At 36.3% G+C, this 17268-nt stretch overlaps 1 protein-coding gene across 5 annotated transcripts in view; it reads right to left on the reverse strand.

Annotated features, from left to right (window-relative positions):
- Positions 1-17268, reverse strand: part of FAS (Fas cell surface death receptor) — a 25902-nt gene that overhangs the window by 7687 nt on the left and 947 nt on the right. For 3 of the 5 annotated variants that reach the window (XM_025042336.1, XM_025042333.1, XM_025042334.1), the window contains exons 2-3: positions 7431-7596; positions 3008-3173 (exon numbers count right to left, since the gene is read on the reverse strand). In XM_025042336.1, the coding sequence (XP_024898104.1) occupies positions 3008-3173; positions 7431-7556 (292 nt within the window). In that variant the 5' untranslated portion in view covers positions 7557-7596. The remainder of the gene's footprint in view (positions 1-3007; positions 3174-7430; positions 7597-17268) is intronic. The other 2 variants (XM_025042335.1, XM_006925968.3) reach the window with 2 other exon arrangements.

Below are 17268 nucleotides of genomic sequence, written 5' to 3' on the forward strand. Positions count from 1 at the left end.
TCTCCAAGGACTTCATATCCTCCAGGTAGAAGCAGGAAACATACAAATAAACATATAATGTCAACTAGTGATAAGTGCTATGGGGAAAGCAGGGTTAGGGTAAGGGGACAGAGAATGAAGAAGAAAGAGACAAAATATGAAGAAAAATCTAAGAGAAAAGTATGACGAGTGACTGTAATTGCTAATGGTACAATTAATTAAGAAGAAAAGGCAAAGTCTAATCTGCCCCACTGGCATGTACAGCAAAAATAATATATGCTGTTTTTCCTAGGTACGTGACTTTCTTAATAACCTCATAGCCTTCTTTTTAATAAAACAAAATATTGATTATATAATCAAATTAATTTAAACATGTGATTCTTAAAAGAAAACCAAGCCAAAGTACAATTTTATTTGCTTGCCAGTGATACGCTAGTTTCTAAATAAATTGGCCTCTTTAATGAACTGCCTTATAGAATGTGCCTAGCACAATGCCCATGGCATGACAGGGATACGATAAATCACAGATTCGCTCCTTCCTCCAATGTACAGAACCTGAATTCGTCAAAATATAAAAATGAGTTGTTTACACAAAAATAAGATTTTAAAATACATTTTTTTCTGAGTATAACAGTACATATGTTCATTGTAGAAAATTTGGAAAAGGCAGGAAAGCATAAATAGTGCCTACATGTCAATTACCCTGAGCTATTCATTGTTATTATTTTGGTGCACTCCTATGCATAACAGTATATACATATATACATGAGAGTATATGTATATGTAACATCTAGGTATGCATGTGTGTGTACATATATGTATGTATACATATATATATGAATATATGTGTGTATATATATGTATAAAGATATGTATACATATCTTTATTGGATATGGTGATATGGCAAGGACTTATTTAATCAGTTAATCAAAAATGTCAGTTCACTCAGGGAATTACTGAAAAAATACTGTAACCATTTTCATTTATACAATATAGCTACATAATTATAGTCAATCTTGTGATGTAGAACCAAGTTATTAAAATTTCAAATTCTTTCTCACTTCCTTCTTCTTTCTTCCTTTCTCTCTCTCTCTTTCTTCCCTCCCTCCCTCTCTCCTTCTCTCCCTCTCTTCATCCCTTCCTCCCTTCCTTCCTTTCTTTTTGATGGAAAGAAAACTTAGACACTAATAATATATATGAAAATCTATCAAAATATTTATGATTTTTCCATGAATTTTGTCTTCACCTAATTCATCAACTCAATTTAGCAACTCATCTTTATTGAAATTCTCCAAAGCATTCAAACTAATTTTCACAGAAATAAAATCTGTCTTTTCTCTGTATCTATATACTATGGATTATATAATATTTAATTAAATCATATATTTCTATCACAATATCAATAAGCATAAACAGATTTGGAAGCAATTTGAATACTGATAAGCCTAAAATTCAACAAGAGGAGACAAAATTGGGAAGTTTTCAGCACATGTTGGGTGCCATCCAGGATATTTTAGAGATGGAATAGAGAGAATCAGTTAATTCGGCCAGCAGATCAGTTAGAAATTCCTTAAGGGAACATTGATGATTATATCAGAAATATATTAGAAAATAAGACTTTGATTGAACATAATATGTCAGCCTTTGAGTACTCAAAAATTTATTTAATTCTACATTATTGGCTATCATAATGAAATGTCAAGTGTACAGTATTTTCCTTTATTTTGATTATTTTCTCAAGACATTTTCCTATAAATCAATCACTTTATCAGTAGGTAAAAACATTTTCAAGTTTTTGGCCCACATATCCAAATTTCTTTTATTTTTCTTTTTTAAATTTATTCTTTTAATTGAAGAAATGATTTAAATTTTGTTCCCCCGTTTACCTCCAATTTTTTTCTTAAAAAGAAATAGTGGTATATGAACTCACAAGGGCTGAGATCGCTCCTTAAATGAATGTAAAACAAAGCAAAACAAAAAAAGAAACAGACAAAAATCCTTGACAGTTTGATATGCAAAGCATATTATCTTTGTTTTAATTTACATTTTAGGTTTTATTAATATGAGTAAAGATATGAATTCACAGGACAAATTGACTGTGTTTAGCAAGTTATGAAAAGCCAGAGAGCCATTCTTCATTCCTAATTGGAGAAGCATAAGTATAAATGGGCTTAAGTACAAAAAGGTTGGGTTATAAGGGAGATTTTCCATAGTGGTTATTAACACCTGGACAGAAGTCCAAGGGAGACTGATAGACTCTTTTTATAAACAGGATCCATGCCTGTTTAGCAGCTCAAGTGCCGGAAGCCTGGGAGGCCACCCATGAAACCCGACTACAATCCCTTGTAGTTCTAATAATCTATTGCATAAACCCATGAGCTGTTTTTCTTTATCGTCCTGTCTTACTTCACAATGCAGCAGAAGGAGATTCATATCTATATGAAGCAGTAGTTACCTTACTTCATGTTGAAAAAAAAGCTTGCACAATCACATTTTGCTTAGCTTCCAATATGAAGGATTTCCGATCTGAAACTGGTTTGCATTTCAAAATACTGATTTAAAAAACTGTTGGTTTTTATCTGTTGCTTTTCTAGCTCAGCTAGGTATTAAGCTGCAAAATGCAAATGTATTTTGCAGGCTTCAGTGCTTCTGATTGAGAAGTACTGAGACTTGCTTTCAGAGTGCCACAATTATTATGATGGTCTAATCAGTTCTGATGTGATAAACTTTAATATCCACAAATGAGTCTTCTTTTGCTACTAAGGAATAGAACTAAATAGATAATTCTTCTTATTTCGTACATATCATTTATAAATTATATTTATTTATACCCACATCAAACAAGTGTGATAAAGATGAATTAAAGTGGTCTTGAAAAAATAATTTCATAGTTGTTGGCTTTTTTCTCAGTAATGCTATTACTCAGGAGAACCAAAAAACATTTACATTGTTATTACTTTATTGTTACTATATGCTATTCCTCACCCAGATTTTCACTCTAATTGCTGAGTGTTTTGCTTAACATACCAGGAGGACATAGGTGACAGCAGAATTTACCATCACGATGTAGGCCTTTCGGGCACCCAGACTCCCGTTCAGTAATGTTATGACTTGATTCCAACACCTCAGAGTTGATACTGGTCACTTGGGTATTACCACCTTTAGATAATGGTCCAGCAATAAAGATAACTATCTGCAAAAGAAAAGTATGAAGAGAATTATATTGACTTCTGAACTAAGCAACTTGGTACACAAGGATAAGTTCCCCCAAATGGCTGTATTTGCCATGGTGCAAAGGCAAAAATCAATGTGAGGCTCTATCCTCCTGCCAATTCATCTCTAAAAAGGGAGACCAGTTGAATGACAGCCTGAATACCCTAGATGATCAGAAGGAGCCAGGGCTCCAGGCTCAAAGGTGAGCACTGGCTCCCACTTACTACCCTAGCAGTGCAGATAAAGTCACTCAAATTTTGAGTCTTCCTTTCTTTATCAAAAAGTAGAAATAATCTCTTCTTCACGAGTTTGTTGTGATAACTGAATGGAATAACGCACGAAAAGGTCTTAGCACAATTCTTGGCTCATCATAAATAAATGTCCAGTAAGTGGTATTATTATTATTATAATAAAGTTCCAGTGAGGGGCAACATAGTAGAGTAGGAAAAAACATGAAATTTCAAAATGGCAGCAGGTTTTATTTCTTCTCTTTTTATACAGAGTCAGAGAATCAACAGTTTTGATGAATCCTTCCTGGTTATCCAATCATACAACAAATACAATCAGATTTTCTTCACCTTTATTCAGAAAAAATGAATTTCATTTAATAGAGAACCAATCTTTAACTTATTTTTGGCTCCTTACTTCTGGAGATAAAAGCACAAAGTATGAGTGACATTGTATCAAATTTATTTTAGTCAGTTATAGACTAGAGTTCCTCAGAAAAATTAGCCCTCAAAAATGTTTGGAAGCATTTGGGTGTAATTTCCAGTTGATTCTTTTCTTGGGTTTCCTAGTATTTATTTTTTGTCTCTCTAAACATAAACTCAATCTCTCATCTTACGTGGAATATGCAAATTCTATTGCCAAGCATCAGAAAATTTTAAACTATTAGTTCTGAGGATTTTTTTTTCTAAAAGTCATTTTTTATCATTTTCATGGCATATATTTTTGTGTGCTATATAGTGTAGTAATGATATGGACATATTCTGAGTCAGGAGAACTCAATGTTCTACATGTTTAAATCACTGACACAGGAGTCCCCATCTCTCCCATTGTAGCCTTTCTCCCTTTGTCATCCAAGCCTGTAACCCCTTCAGGTTGGGGGATACCATTTGACTCCCAAGGAAGAAGGGATGAAGATGTGGTTATCCGTTTTTCCTCCTGGGATGAATGTATTTAAAAATGCTTTACTCATCAACAAAACAAAAAAGCAACCAACTGAATGGGAGAAGATATTTGCAAATGATATCTCCTTTAAGGGGCTGATATTCAAAATATATAAAGAACTCATATAACTTAACAACGACAAAAAACAAATAATCCAATTAAAAATGGGCAGAGGATCCGAACAGACATTTTTCCAAGGAAGACATACAGATGGCCAACAGACATATGAAAAGGTGCTTAACTTCACTAGCTACAAGGAAAATGCAAATCAAAACCACAATGAGATACTACATCGTACTTGTTAGAATGGCTATTATCAACAAGACAAGTGATAACAAGCATAGGAGGAGATGTGGAGAAAAGCAAAACTTCTTAAGTGCTGGTGAGAATGTAAATTGGTACAACCACTATCGAAAACAGTAAGGAGGTTTCTCAAAAAATTAAGAATAGAACTACTATATGTCCCAGCAATCTCTCTTCTGGGTATCTACCCCCAAAATTTGAAACCATATAGTCATAAAGATTTGTATTTCTGGGCAGGCCCACAATCCCTGGTTTAAATGATCAAGTGCTCAGAGGAGTAGCACATTTTACATTTAGAGATTGTTACATTAGTGCTATTTCTGAAAAACTGTGCATATATCTAGCTTTCTGGAGCTGTCTAAAAGAAATGTACTTTTTAATTCATTTTGCTTTAGTTCTGAAGTTTTTGATTGGAAATCAAAATCTACTGTCTAAAATACATTTGGAATTTGAGAAATGTGAAACCTGGAGTAGAAAAGTGAAGAGACGTGAATATCTTGGCCATGAAACACAGATACCAGCACCAGTCTCATGTATTTGCTCTCATCTGCTTCACAAAGTTGAATTTCTGGAAACATTTCTTATTGACTTCAGCATCAAAGAACTATGTCAAGAATAAAAAAGAAAGATGGCTCTGAAGAGCACGTCGTGACTATAACATGATGAGATGTAAGTAGTGCTTCATACAGCTTGTATTTTTTAAAAATTTTGCATTAACTCAAGATGGCAGTATGCAAAGATTTAACCCAAACTTTCCAAACAGAAATGGGGACATTTTGACTGTGAGAAAGCAGGAAACCCACAAAGAACTAAATGATCTGAATGCTCAAAAAAGTTTTTTTCAGAAAAGCTTCTGAAAAGGCCAGAAAATAGGTTATATCAAAGCTCTAAAACATGAATAAACTACATCAAATGATAACCAAATGGGGAAAAAAGGAGGAATAAAAATAATTTTGAATCTGCATCATAATAAAGATTAAAAAGTATGAGAAACCTCAAAGATCTATTCTGCTGGTAATAATATTAGCTATTTCATTACAATTAATTAATTGGACAAATACTTTGTTGACTACCTACTACGTACCAGGTGCATTGAAACAGAGCCATGAACATATAATGACTTTGTTCTCATAGAGTTTATATGTAAGTGAAAAGTATTAATCAGAGTTCTACAGAGAAATAGGAACAATAGGGTGTGTGTATGTGTGTATGTGTGTGTGTATGTGTGTGCACGCACTCATAGAGAGAGAGAATGAGAGAGAGAGAGAGAGAGAGAACGAGAGCGAGAGAGAGAGAGAGAGAGATTTTAAGAAATTGGCTTATGCTATCGTGGAGGCTTAGAAAGTCCAACAATCCAATGGGGTAGACCAGCAGGTTGGGGAGTTAGGGAAAAATTGCAGTTCAAGTCCAAAGGCAGTCTGGAGGCTGAATTCCTTCTTCCTTAAGGGAAGAAGAAATTCCTTCCTCGGTTGTTCTATTAATGCCTTTAATGCTTTTAACTGATTAGATGAGGCCCACCCATCTAATCATAATAATGTAACAGATTACATTATGGAGGGTAATCTGTTTCACTCAAGTCTACCAATTTCAATATTAATTTCATGTAAACAAATAAACAAACAAAAGACAAACAAAAAACCACTTTCACAGAAACATCCAGAATAACGTTTAAACAAATATGTGGCCAGCATGGTCCAGTCACATCAACACATAAAATTAAGCATCACATCAGAGGAGATGATGAATAAAGAAAGAAATATGCAGTATGTCAGAGAGGGATATGTGCTATTTAAAGAAATAAGGCAAGCTTGTGGTCTTGGAGAGTTCAAGGGTGGGTAAGTGCTGTTTTTGAAAGACTGGTCTGGGAAAGCTATTGAAGAGGTTATTTGGGCAGCGACCTAATGGAACTGCACGCATAAGCTGTGTAGATAAACGTCTGGGAAGGGCTTTCTAGGCGGGCCACACCGAGAAAAACTTGGCTTGGCCATGGTGGGGACGTACCTGTGGTCCTCAGCAAAAACGTCATTAGCAGCTTGCTATTAAGATAAATAAAGATTAAGATTAATGTCTCCTGAACCACACAGGTAATTAACAGTTTAACTATGATGCCACAGTCATAGTGGGATCATAAGGCCAACCATGGCCATAGATGCTTCAAACTCTTAGAATCCTGGAATGTCAAAGCAGAAAGGGGTCATGAGTATCTGTTCAGCTTTGAGACAGATTTTTAAATGACTCCTTGAGTTTTGCAAATCAGAAAATTTGCTTTTGTCTCTCCTTCTGAATCATTTATGAAAATTTTAAGTAAGAGTGCCAGTTTCTACAGGGTCATTGACTTATTCCCTCCCGTCATTTGCTTGGCCTTTTACAAAGTTCATTCACATTCATGGTAGTTTCAATAAACCAGTGCATGAGAATTATTACTGTTTTATTTCATAGCTGAAGAAACTGAGCACAGAGTACATGAACTGACTTGTCCAATAGTCCACAATTAGGAGTGGCTATGGGAGGAATTGGAACCTCTGACCCAAATCTGAGTTCTATTTGGGGTCCATAAATTATTTTTTCCTAATTACTTTTCCTACATTTAGGCACACACAAAAAATTCAATTTGTTTCTAGACAATGGTTGGCAAAAAGCCTGAGTGTTAGTTATACAATGAACCTTCAAATCAAATTCATGCTGGGGGTAGGGGTGGGGAATCTGGTAGGAATTCTGAGGACCAGAAGCCAGCCCCAAGCCCTCTAGTCGGAGAAAACTGTACCAGGACCCCCAAGGCTGCGTTTCTGGCTGGCAAGAAGGTGGAACTTCCCAGCCCTGGTCTGCAGCTTGAGAAGAAGCAAAACTTCCCTCCGACCCATCCGGGCGCTGAGTGTCCGGGAACAGCCATGGTTCTCACTGTGAGTGTAGTCTCTTGCTGGGGTAGGAATCTGAAATGCACAAATAATTAGGAACTGGAAGTCCTCCTACACTAGAATCTTTGTATTTGCTCCCTTTGAAACACTCAGAAACAGGGCTACATGAGAGTTTGTCCCTTATATCAGACAATAAGAAAATGAGAAAACAATTGGCTATTCATTAATTCTCTGCAACAGCGATGGATCTCTTTTCATAGCCAAACAGCTTACTAAACAGAAGAAATGAAGCAGGTGTGGCCAGACCCAGAAATTGATGACATCCCTCACATGCCCACCACCCCAGTTTAACAAGCTCTCCCACACCTTCCTGGGAATTGTACACACTCGAGGTCTAACATGACAGTTACAAATAGAGTAACATCTCAGGGACTGAATTAAACAAACTACTTTAAAAAATTGAGACTCCCATTTAGGATTATTACAAAAAATCAGTGAAGCGATTGGCCCCGAGAAGATGAGCTAGGATTTGAAAAGGAAGTAAAAAAAAAAAAAAAAATTACCATTTTTTTCTGTTTTAGTGAAATTCAAAACAAGCAGGAAAAGAATTTTCAAAAGTATAAGGTGGGGGGAAGGCATGGGGCAGTGAAAAATGTCAGCCCTTCAGATGGCAAGAATGAGTAGACGGATGTCTGGATTTTTCAATACAGCGAGATTTTTCAATACAGAGTACAGATTCCAAACTGACTACAAAAGTTCAAGATGACTACAAGCTCTACAGTAATCATGGTGAAGAATGTTTTACTTCTAATTAAAGTCCAGAAGGAAGTTTATTCAATTCAATCATTGTGCTCAGATATTGCAGAAAAATGCTCTGTTGATCAGCATTATGGCGATCCAGACAGTTCAGTGCTGGAAGATTAGAGATTAAGAAAATAGAAAGAAGGGGAATAAAAGAAGAACATTTCAAGAAAAATGTTTCAGCAAGGATTATTTTTAACACAATAAAATGGTAACATTTATTTCTAGTTGGCGAGAATATGCATGACATTTATTTTTATTTTTTGCTTAATTCATCTTGTTTCTATAATGGACATGTGTTAGCTGTATAATAAAAAAAATCAAAAAGTAGCAAACTTTAGAGATAGCAAAATTGTGTTAAGCCTAAATATCTTTATTGATTTATAATTTGTGCTAATCTTTGTCAAAAAGATTAGAAAATCTGGATAACAATAGGTGGAAAATATTCTAAATCTTTGAATTATTAGCATTTAATCTTTCACATAAATTTTCTATCTGTTGCTGTTCTAGGTCTCTATACTAGTCCTATAATTTTACTAAATCAAACATCATAAACATTTATTTTTAATTGGATATATTTCTTTAAACTAGTGTTATCAGTGTTGTTTTATCTCCGTTTGGTCAACTGAGACGAACTATATCACCACACATAATGGCAGAGTTGTTTGATGAAGAAAATTTTCTTTTATTTTTGAAGTAAAATCAGACGAAGAGATGTGCCATTAAGTTCCAATAAAGGAATTTATTTTAATTTATGAAATTGAAAGCTTGGTTATACATTACTACAAACTGGTAACTACAGTTTGCAGTAGTCTCTCTGATTAAACTTGGTTTATTTTCTTAAGGTACACTTACCAGAAAAGTATGCCTTATGCAGCATACTCTGATAGATTCTCATGGTGAGAATGCAATACTTGAGTTGCTGGGCTGTCAATGAGATGGTAAACACAAAGACAAAGAAAAAGTTATCTCATAATTTAGCATCTCATTGTGCTATTGCTGAACTATGAATAAATAGATATATTTCTCAGAATAATGCACTCTGGAGAGTGCATGGGCTGACTTCCTTGTGTGGCTAACACACTGACTAAAAAAAAAAATCTAAAAATGCAGTACAGTGGTCCCCCTCCTTGTCCAAGGGGGCTATGTTCCAAGACCCTCAGTAGATGTCTGAAACTGCAAATAGTACCAAAACTTATATAATCTATGCTTTTTCCTATACATACACACATATGCTAAAGTTAAATTTATAAATTGGGCACAGGAAGAGATTAATAATAAAACTAAAATCGAACAATTATAGCAATATACTATACTAAAAGTCATGTGAATGTGGTCTCTCAAAATATTTTATTGTACAGTATCCCCCTTCTTCTTGTGATGGTGTGAGATGATACAATGCCTGTGTGATGAGATGAAGTGAGATGAATGATGGAGGCATGTGCCTTTAGCCAATGTTAAATAAAATTATGGTTACTTTAATGCGCACTGAAATACCACAATAGTCTATCTGATAACCAAGACAGCGACCAAGTGACTAACAGGAAGGTAGCATATACAACATAGGAATGCTGGACAAAGGGGTGATTTATGTCCTGGGTGAGATGAAGTGAAATGGGACAAGATTTCATTACACTGCTCAGAATGGCATTCAATTTAAAACTTATGTATTTAAAACTTATTTCTAGAATCTTACATTTAATATTTTCGGACTGGGGGTCGACTGCGGTAACTAAAACTGAGAAACACGGGAACTACTGTATTGATTGTTTAGTCACCCATAGAGGGGAAAGACATTCATTTATATGTATAAGTTCTGGACAGTTTGTTTTTAAAGATCAGGAATGTTATTTTGAAATTTGACACACTGTTTTTAAAATTGTACCTTATAATATAAGTATAATATTTATCCCAATATAAAAGTGTAATAAAATAAAATACTTAATTAAATAGTCATTAAAAATGCATGTTTATAGAGTGATTTAAACATTAGATATCTGAAATCGAATGCAGACATTTTAACCCCTTGCTCTGAACTTCAAACAGGTTGATGAGAATAGATGGATTATGGAGTTCTAAGTAAAAGAATCCCCCCACACCCCGCCATGCAAATCCTCTTTCAGAATTCTGTTAAGAGGTAACAGAAGGCAATGGGGGCACTTGGCAGAAAGGTAGAAACAGAAAGTGAAAAAGATTTTTTTACTGTGTTGACACCAGCAGTCTCCAGCTAATTTCTAGGGTCTTTGACATATAACCTGAAATTTGGTATCTCATTATATTCACAATTTTAGAGCAGACAAAGTTTTAGAGATGTCCCAACCCAAGCTCCTTGTCTGATAGAGGAAGCTCCAAACTGGTATAGTGTCTGGTCTGGCATACTGCTAACTCAAATTCTTAGGTTGAAATCCAATCCTTAGTCCCCTAAAATGTCACCATATTTAGAGATAAGGTCTTTAATGAGGTAACTCAGGAAAAATGAGGTCCATAGGGTGCGCCTCAATTCAGTATGATAGTGTCTCTATAAGAAAGAAGAGGAAATTGGGTCACAGACACAATGTGAAGACCTCCTCAGATTCTAGATTTGAAGAGTGTCAGTGGTACTCATGGGCTTGGGTTCACTCAGCTAAGCACAAGGATTTTTCATCTTGCACTATCACTGAGCTAAACAGACAAGAAATTTCAAATCATTCTTAGAACCAGAATCATCAAGGGCTGATAGGAACCTGAACTGCTTTTTCCCAGCCTTACAGGTGAATTGAAATCCTACTGTCCTCTGCTGCCAAGAACACGAATAGAGCAAGACAAGAAGCTCAACTGATGAATTCCGCTCATTTGCTTTTTAGACTTTTAGTTACTTATCAACCCTCGAGGAAAAAGAAATTCTAAAAACCATTAATAATTCACCATTTCCCATTATATAATGCCTCTCTAATATATTTGTGTAAAAAAATAAGAAAATAGTAATGACATTTTTGAAGCAGGCCTATTATTGGAAAATGGAAATGACAATAAATAAAATATTCTACGTGAAAAATGTAAGTGAAGATTTTATTCATTCTTATTTTTTCAAAACGTGTAAAGAAAAACACAAAGTAATTTTATCCCAGTAATGTCTTCTTTTTTTCTTAAGGTCAGTTTCTGGGAAGACCAGGAGAGAGATAGCTGAGGTCAGAGGAGTGAGTGACTTTAAGCCCCTCACTGATCAAGCAATAAATAAAATAAAATGAGGGAAAATGAAAATTCCATCTGGGATTAGATTTTGAGTTTCGTGTGAGCATTTGAAAACTAGTCTCAAAGCCTTGACAGATAGCAGAATCGAGTAGTGATGCATTAAAAAAAAAAGGCTTAGGACCCACCACAGACCAAAAGAATCAGGATCCCTGAGAATGAGGCTCTCCTTGTCATTCTCTTTAAACAAGTGCCCCAGTTATTTTGATGCTCACCACAGTTGAAGAATAACTGGCTAGAGGAAGCAAAAGGTGGTTAGCAAGCTACCACATTTACATGTGAGAAGATGAGAGCTTCACAAACTAACAGCATCTGTGTTCTACACTTGCCGATTTAGAATTTTATTTTTTCATGGAGAAATAATGACCTTTCCAAAAACAAGCTTGAAAAGAAGTCATCTGTGGTGGAGGAAATGGATGACGGGAGGCCTACCAAATCCTGAACCTGAGCCCTAGAGTCTTCCCGTTCACAGGAGCTACGATGGTAACACAGTAGTAAAGCATTCAGGTAAAACAGAAAACTAAGAGTAAGAGGGGCTCGTCTAAATGGAGAGGTACACCTGGAAGAAAGGGGCAGCCATTTGCTTCGGGGGAGTAGGAATCATGTCCTCCAACACTTAAATGGTAGCAACTAGTATTAAAAATACATACACAAACATACATACATACTTACACACACACACACAGTATGTATCAATACTATGCAGGGTAAACAAAGCACAGTTTGGGGTAGCGTAGGCTCAGTTTTCAAAGTTAGACCTAAACCCATACACTCATATGAAAAAAGTCTACTAGGATTAAAGAAACTTTTGTGAGGTTGGCTAAAAGCAAGGGGCAAGAGTTTTAACCCACTTCCTCTAAGTTTATTCTCTATCTCATTCTGTCTCTCCCTCCTTGCTCCTCCCTCTCTCTCTAAGATCTTTGTCCTCAAAATATAAAGTATTGATGTTTCTCACACCTTATATTTTCATGACCTCCCAGAACACAGAGGTGAGAGACTTTATAATGCCGCCGAACTTGACCAAGGGACAGCCTGTCATTAATGAATCCAGTGCCAACTTTATTGTAATTTTGCAAATTTGTCTCAGTTCATGGATTAACAAAACCTGTAGTTGTCTTACTTGCTTGCCAGGCTGACTGCATCTGCCAACTGATTTGTAGTAGGATTTGCTAATTTACAAGGCTGCCTTGCTCAAAATGCATAACTTCATACTAAAGTCACTATCATCCCCACTTAGTGGCACTCGTTCCATCAGTCCAATATAGCTATGACTGCTGTTTCTAAATTCCCATAGATGGGAGTGGGTTGGTTATGTTGCAGAAAAGTTGCAAGAATCAGATGTAGGTTTATTATGCCACAGGTCCCAGAGGAGCTAGCACTCTGAAGATCTGGACCCCAGCTCAGTTGCATCATTGCTTATATAGAACTTTTTTGGCATGGGCTGATTGGTTAATTTGTCCTCAGACGGTTACAAGCACTGGAGTTGCTATGGGTTGCTCAGTTCCAAAGAGTTACAAAGCGCTGGAGTTGCTAAGAGGTACAGGCAGTTAGATTTGTTGCTTAAACAGAACAAGCAAGAGAAGATGAGTCTTTAATTTCGAGTAAGGCCTATGCAGCAAGCATATCTATAGAAGAACAAATCGCTGATCAGCCTTTTGAGTGAAAATTCCTCTTCAGTTACACAAAAGTTCATTCCAAATCAAGAAGGGACCTGTGATCAAAGGCGAGACCTAGTTTATGTCTTTTGAGGAAGGTGAAGTTACCAATCTTACGACGATTAATTTCTTTCTAATTTGTGTTTTACTAGTCATACTCTCACTTCAAAGAAAATAAGGTAGGCATGTAGACTGAGTGATTTGTTCTTGTTTAAGACTGAATCGAAGATACTTAATTGGTGTTAGGAATCTAACTATATAAAAAGCTAGACACTTTATTTTTCTTTTAAAGCCGGGGTCTTCTAGAAAATGAAAAGAACTTAAGTAGTTAAATGCTGTTTTCCCACTTTTGTGAATAGATGCACATACGTAGCAAAAATAATATCATACATACATACATATATACTGTATGGGGCAGTATAGGCCCAATTTTCGAAATCGGGCCTAAATCCATACAGACGCTCATGTGAAAAAACAGTGTACTAGGATCCAGGAAGCTTTCGTAAGGCACTTATAATGGTTCTACAATAATTTTTTAGTAATAAGACATATATATGTTTTTAATATCTATAAGTTATTTGTAATAATATATACATATATCCCAGTATATTTAAGAAATGTTTCCTTTATAATAATAAATTATAAATAATAAATAAAATATTAAGGATTATAGTAATCCAAGTTCCTTTAATAAATGTACTCTCTATAATGCATCTCCCCCAAATTATAGGAAAATTATGTAGAGATAGAAAAAGATTCATGTATATATGAAGTGACAAAAAGCAGACTATAAATAGCACTGAATAAATATGCAATTACATGTATGTGTAGACAAGGCTAGGAGGATATAAGTAAAATAAAAAATGCTTATAATTAAGTGGTGAAACAATGAGATTTCACTTTTTTCAAGACTTACTTTTTGTTTTACATTATATGATCGATTTGTCTGTTTATAAAAGAAAGAAATAAAGTCACTGTCCTAAATTTGGTTTAATTTGCTTTTTATTTTGTGCATCAAGTTTTAAATTAGTCTCTTTGATTATTTTTTTACCATAAGTAAATAGTCTTTAGTACCTATTATAAAACATGTGCTCATTAAGGGACTTTCGGACTCAAGATAATTTACAAAGAGGTATTTAACTCACTAGGGGTTTTCAAGTGGGGGATTTCCTTATTCAGGTTTTTGATCATTCTTAGAAAAGAGTTATTCTCTCCAACTGGCAGTTGTGCTACAGCAATCTGGGTACCCTAAAACATTCTAGTAGCCCTCAGAGAGATTTTTTTTTAAAATACTGGCACTTCCACTATAAGAACTATTTAGAAGGAAATTACTTGGCTAGTGTTCCAAAGATATTTACTCAGAAACAACAACCAAATCTTGGGTCCTCTTTGCCTCTAACTTGTTCACCTTTCCCTGCCTCTAAACTCAATGCAAGAAATAAAATTTCTTTTTCTAAATTAAACTCACTAAGAGTGGTAACTATTTTAAGGATGGAAAATAGAAGACTTCATTCATCTTGTTGTAGCTTGTATTGGGGGCCCTGAAGGTCTCATATATCAATTTCATTTTTGCCTACCAACCTTGTCATCATTAATAAATTTGTGTTTTTCCATTCTGGTTGTTAATGTTTTAAATTACATTTCATAATTTTATTTATTTATAAAAATTTTCAAGTCCTTTGTGATATATCTATAATCCTTTAAAAATGAAAATAAGTAAAAATAGATTGCAATCTATTTTATGTTTCCTAGGTTGGTTTAAGGAAAATAATTAAATTATAAATTAAGCAACTGTTCTTTATTTTCTCCCTAAAATTATTCTGTGATTACTTACAAAGGCACTGCTGGGTTTTTTTTTTTTTAATGCCCTCTTCTTTTCCTCATCATAATTTTGAGACAACTGCTTCAAGAAATGGAGGAGGATAAACTGGCTGTCTAGTAGTTGCTTGACCATAGATCCAAAAAGTACAAAACATGTGCTATAAAAAAAAAAAAAAAAGAAGCAGTGCCCAGTTATTTCTCACACAAATTTCTAAAGTAAGTTTGAGTCTTTTTCTGTCTCCTTCAGATATTTGTGAATTACTTTGAGATGTCAAATTTATTTGTTGTGGGTGCCACGGAAACGACACCCAGAAACCAGGGGAGAGAAAACTAACTCCAAGAGGGTAGAAAGAAGGGAAGAGAAGCAAAGAGCATAAAATCAAGCATTTTCTGGAGATACACAAGGTAACGTGACAGTGTGGAAACTTCTTTAAGAATAGAGGTGTGATATTGGGCAAGTGGTGGATGCAAGGCAGAACTCTGTGTAACTAAATTTAAGAGTCACATTAGAGGAGAAAAACAGAGGGTATACTACAAAATGGAAACAATGATTACCTAGGTGATAGGGTTATGTCAGACTTTTTTCTTTTGACTCATCTGCATTTAAAAATTTTATTTAATAACTTTAACTTCTTAGGTCATATATCATATACAAATATAATTTTTAAATTATGTGTAATTTATATTATGGTATTATAATATGTATATATAAATGTATGTGTATATATGAATGTGTGTGTATGCTTGTGCATGCATTCTTTCAGAAAAGCAAAGTTTCCTTTGTGCTTTAAACATATACCTCTGGTAAAGACGGTACTGTATAAAAATTTAGTAAGTATAGCTCCGGGCTTTGGTAATTTTGCTACGCGTACCAATATTGCTGTCCCCAAAACTAAGAGATTTTCAAAGCAAACAACACTGCAACAATGCAGTGGTTGATGGTAAGGAAGAGAAGGGTGTGGTCAGAGGTTGTGTAAATGGTTTCTCGATTTTGAATCTTATATTTTATCTAAGGAAGGTGCTAAAGGAGCCCAAATATTGCATATTATTTCAGAAGAAACGAAGATTCCCCCCACCCATCATAAGATGGAGCCAGTCATTCTTGTTATTCTTCCTTTCAACTGTTGGTTTAGTTTGGAAATTGAGTGCAATCGACAAACTGTCTGGGCTTTGGAATTAGGGTTAAATTAAATCCCAGCTCTGCCACTTACTAGCTGTTGAATTACTTAAACTTTCTGAACCCCATTTCACCATCTATAAAGTGGAGATGAGGGCATCTTCCTCACTGCACAGGTGCCAGTGAGAATTGACTGAGGTCACTTTTATAAACATTCCTATCACAGTGCCTGGAACTTCGGCGGGGCCCCCTAAATTAAGAATCCATTGGCTTTCAAAGGCTTTGACCCTCTGGAGGCTAAATCTCTTGGATTAGCCATCATTTCTGAGCTGGCATTTCTGAGATTGGGACTCTCCAAAAGAGGCGGCGGCGGCTGCTCAAGCTGCTAGGCCGAGTCCTGGCGCCACGGCGCGTGCGCTGTGGCAGCAGGGACCACCGCCCCCGCCGCGAGGCCCGGGTTCCCTCCCGCCCCGGAGAACAGAAACTGCCGTAGAGTGCGAGCTAAGAAAGGCTCCAAGAAGAAAATGAAGGGCAAGGAGCAAAACAAAACAAAACAAAAGCTGACACAGTAACTGACAGTCTTAAAGAGCGGGATTCCCGGAAGGAAACAAAAACAGTTTCTTTTTCCGTGTCGCGATAAGTTTAACAAGCCTCCGGAGGCGCCTTCAGCGACAAGATAACTTTTCAAGAAAGAAACGGTGCTGTCCGAAGCCTCCCTCGGGTCTAACCGCTGCTAAGGGCTGATTCGTCCCTACGCGTGAGAACCGCGGGAAGACGTGCTGTAGTTCCAGCGAGACTTGTGCCCGTCGCTTCTCAGAAGCGAACCTCTGGCTGGACTTGTAAGGACTTGTAAAGACTTGTGCAGAAGATCCACTCCTCGCTCCGGCCCGGCCGTCCCTCCAGCGGCCCCAACCCGCCCAGGTCCCCTTTGCCCGCCTCTCTCGGCGTGGGGCACAGCGGTCCCCAGGGAGCACGGGGGGCTGCTCCGTCTGCCCCGCGGGGTGGGCTCTCCCAGGCAAGCCCAAGACAGGCGAGTTCCTCGGTTCCGGAGACGCTGCCCGGAGGGAAGCCCTAGCGGCCCGGAGGGGCCAGTGTGTGGAGTGTCTGCCGCTCCGGCCGCCGCGC

The sequence above is a fragment of the Pteropus alecto genome, unplaced genomic scaffold (assembly GCF_000325575.1).
Source record: "Pteropus alecto unplaced genomic scaffold, ASM32557v1 scaffold88, whole genome shotgun sequence".
In the NCBI taxonomy this organism is placed as follows: domain Eukaryota; kingdom Metazoa; phylum Chordata; class Mammalia; order Chiroptera; family Pteropodidae; genus Pteropus; species Pteropus alecto.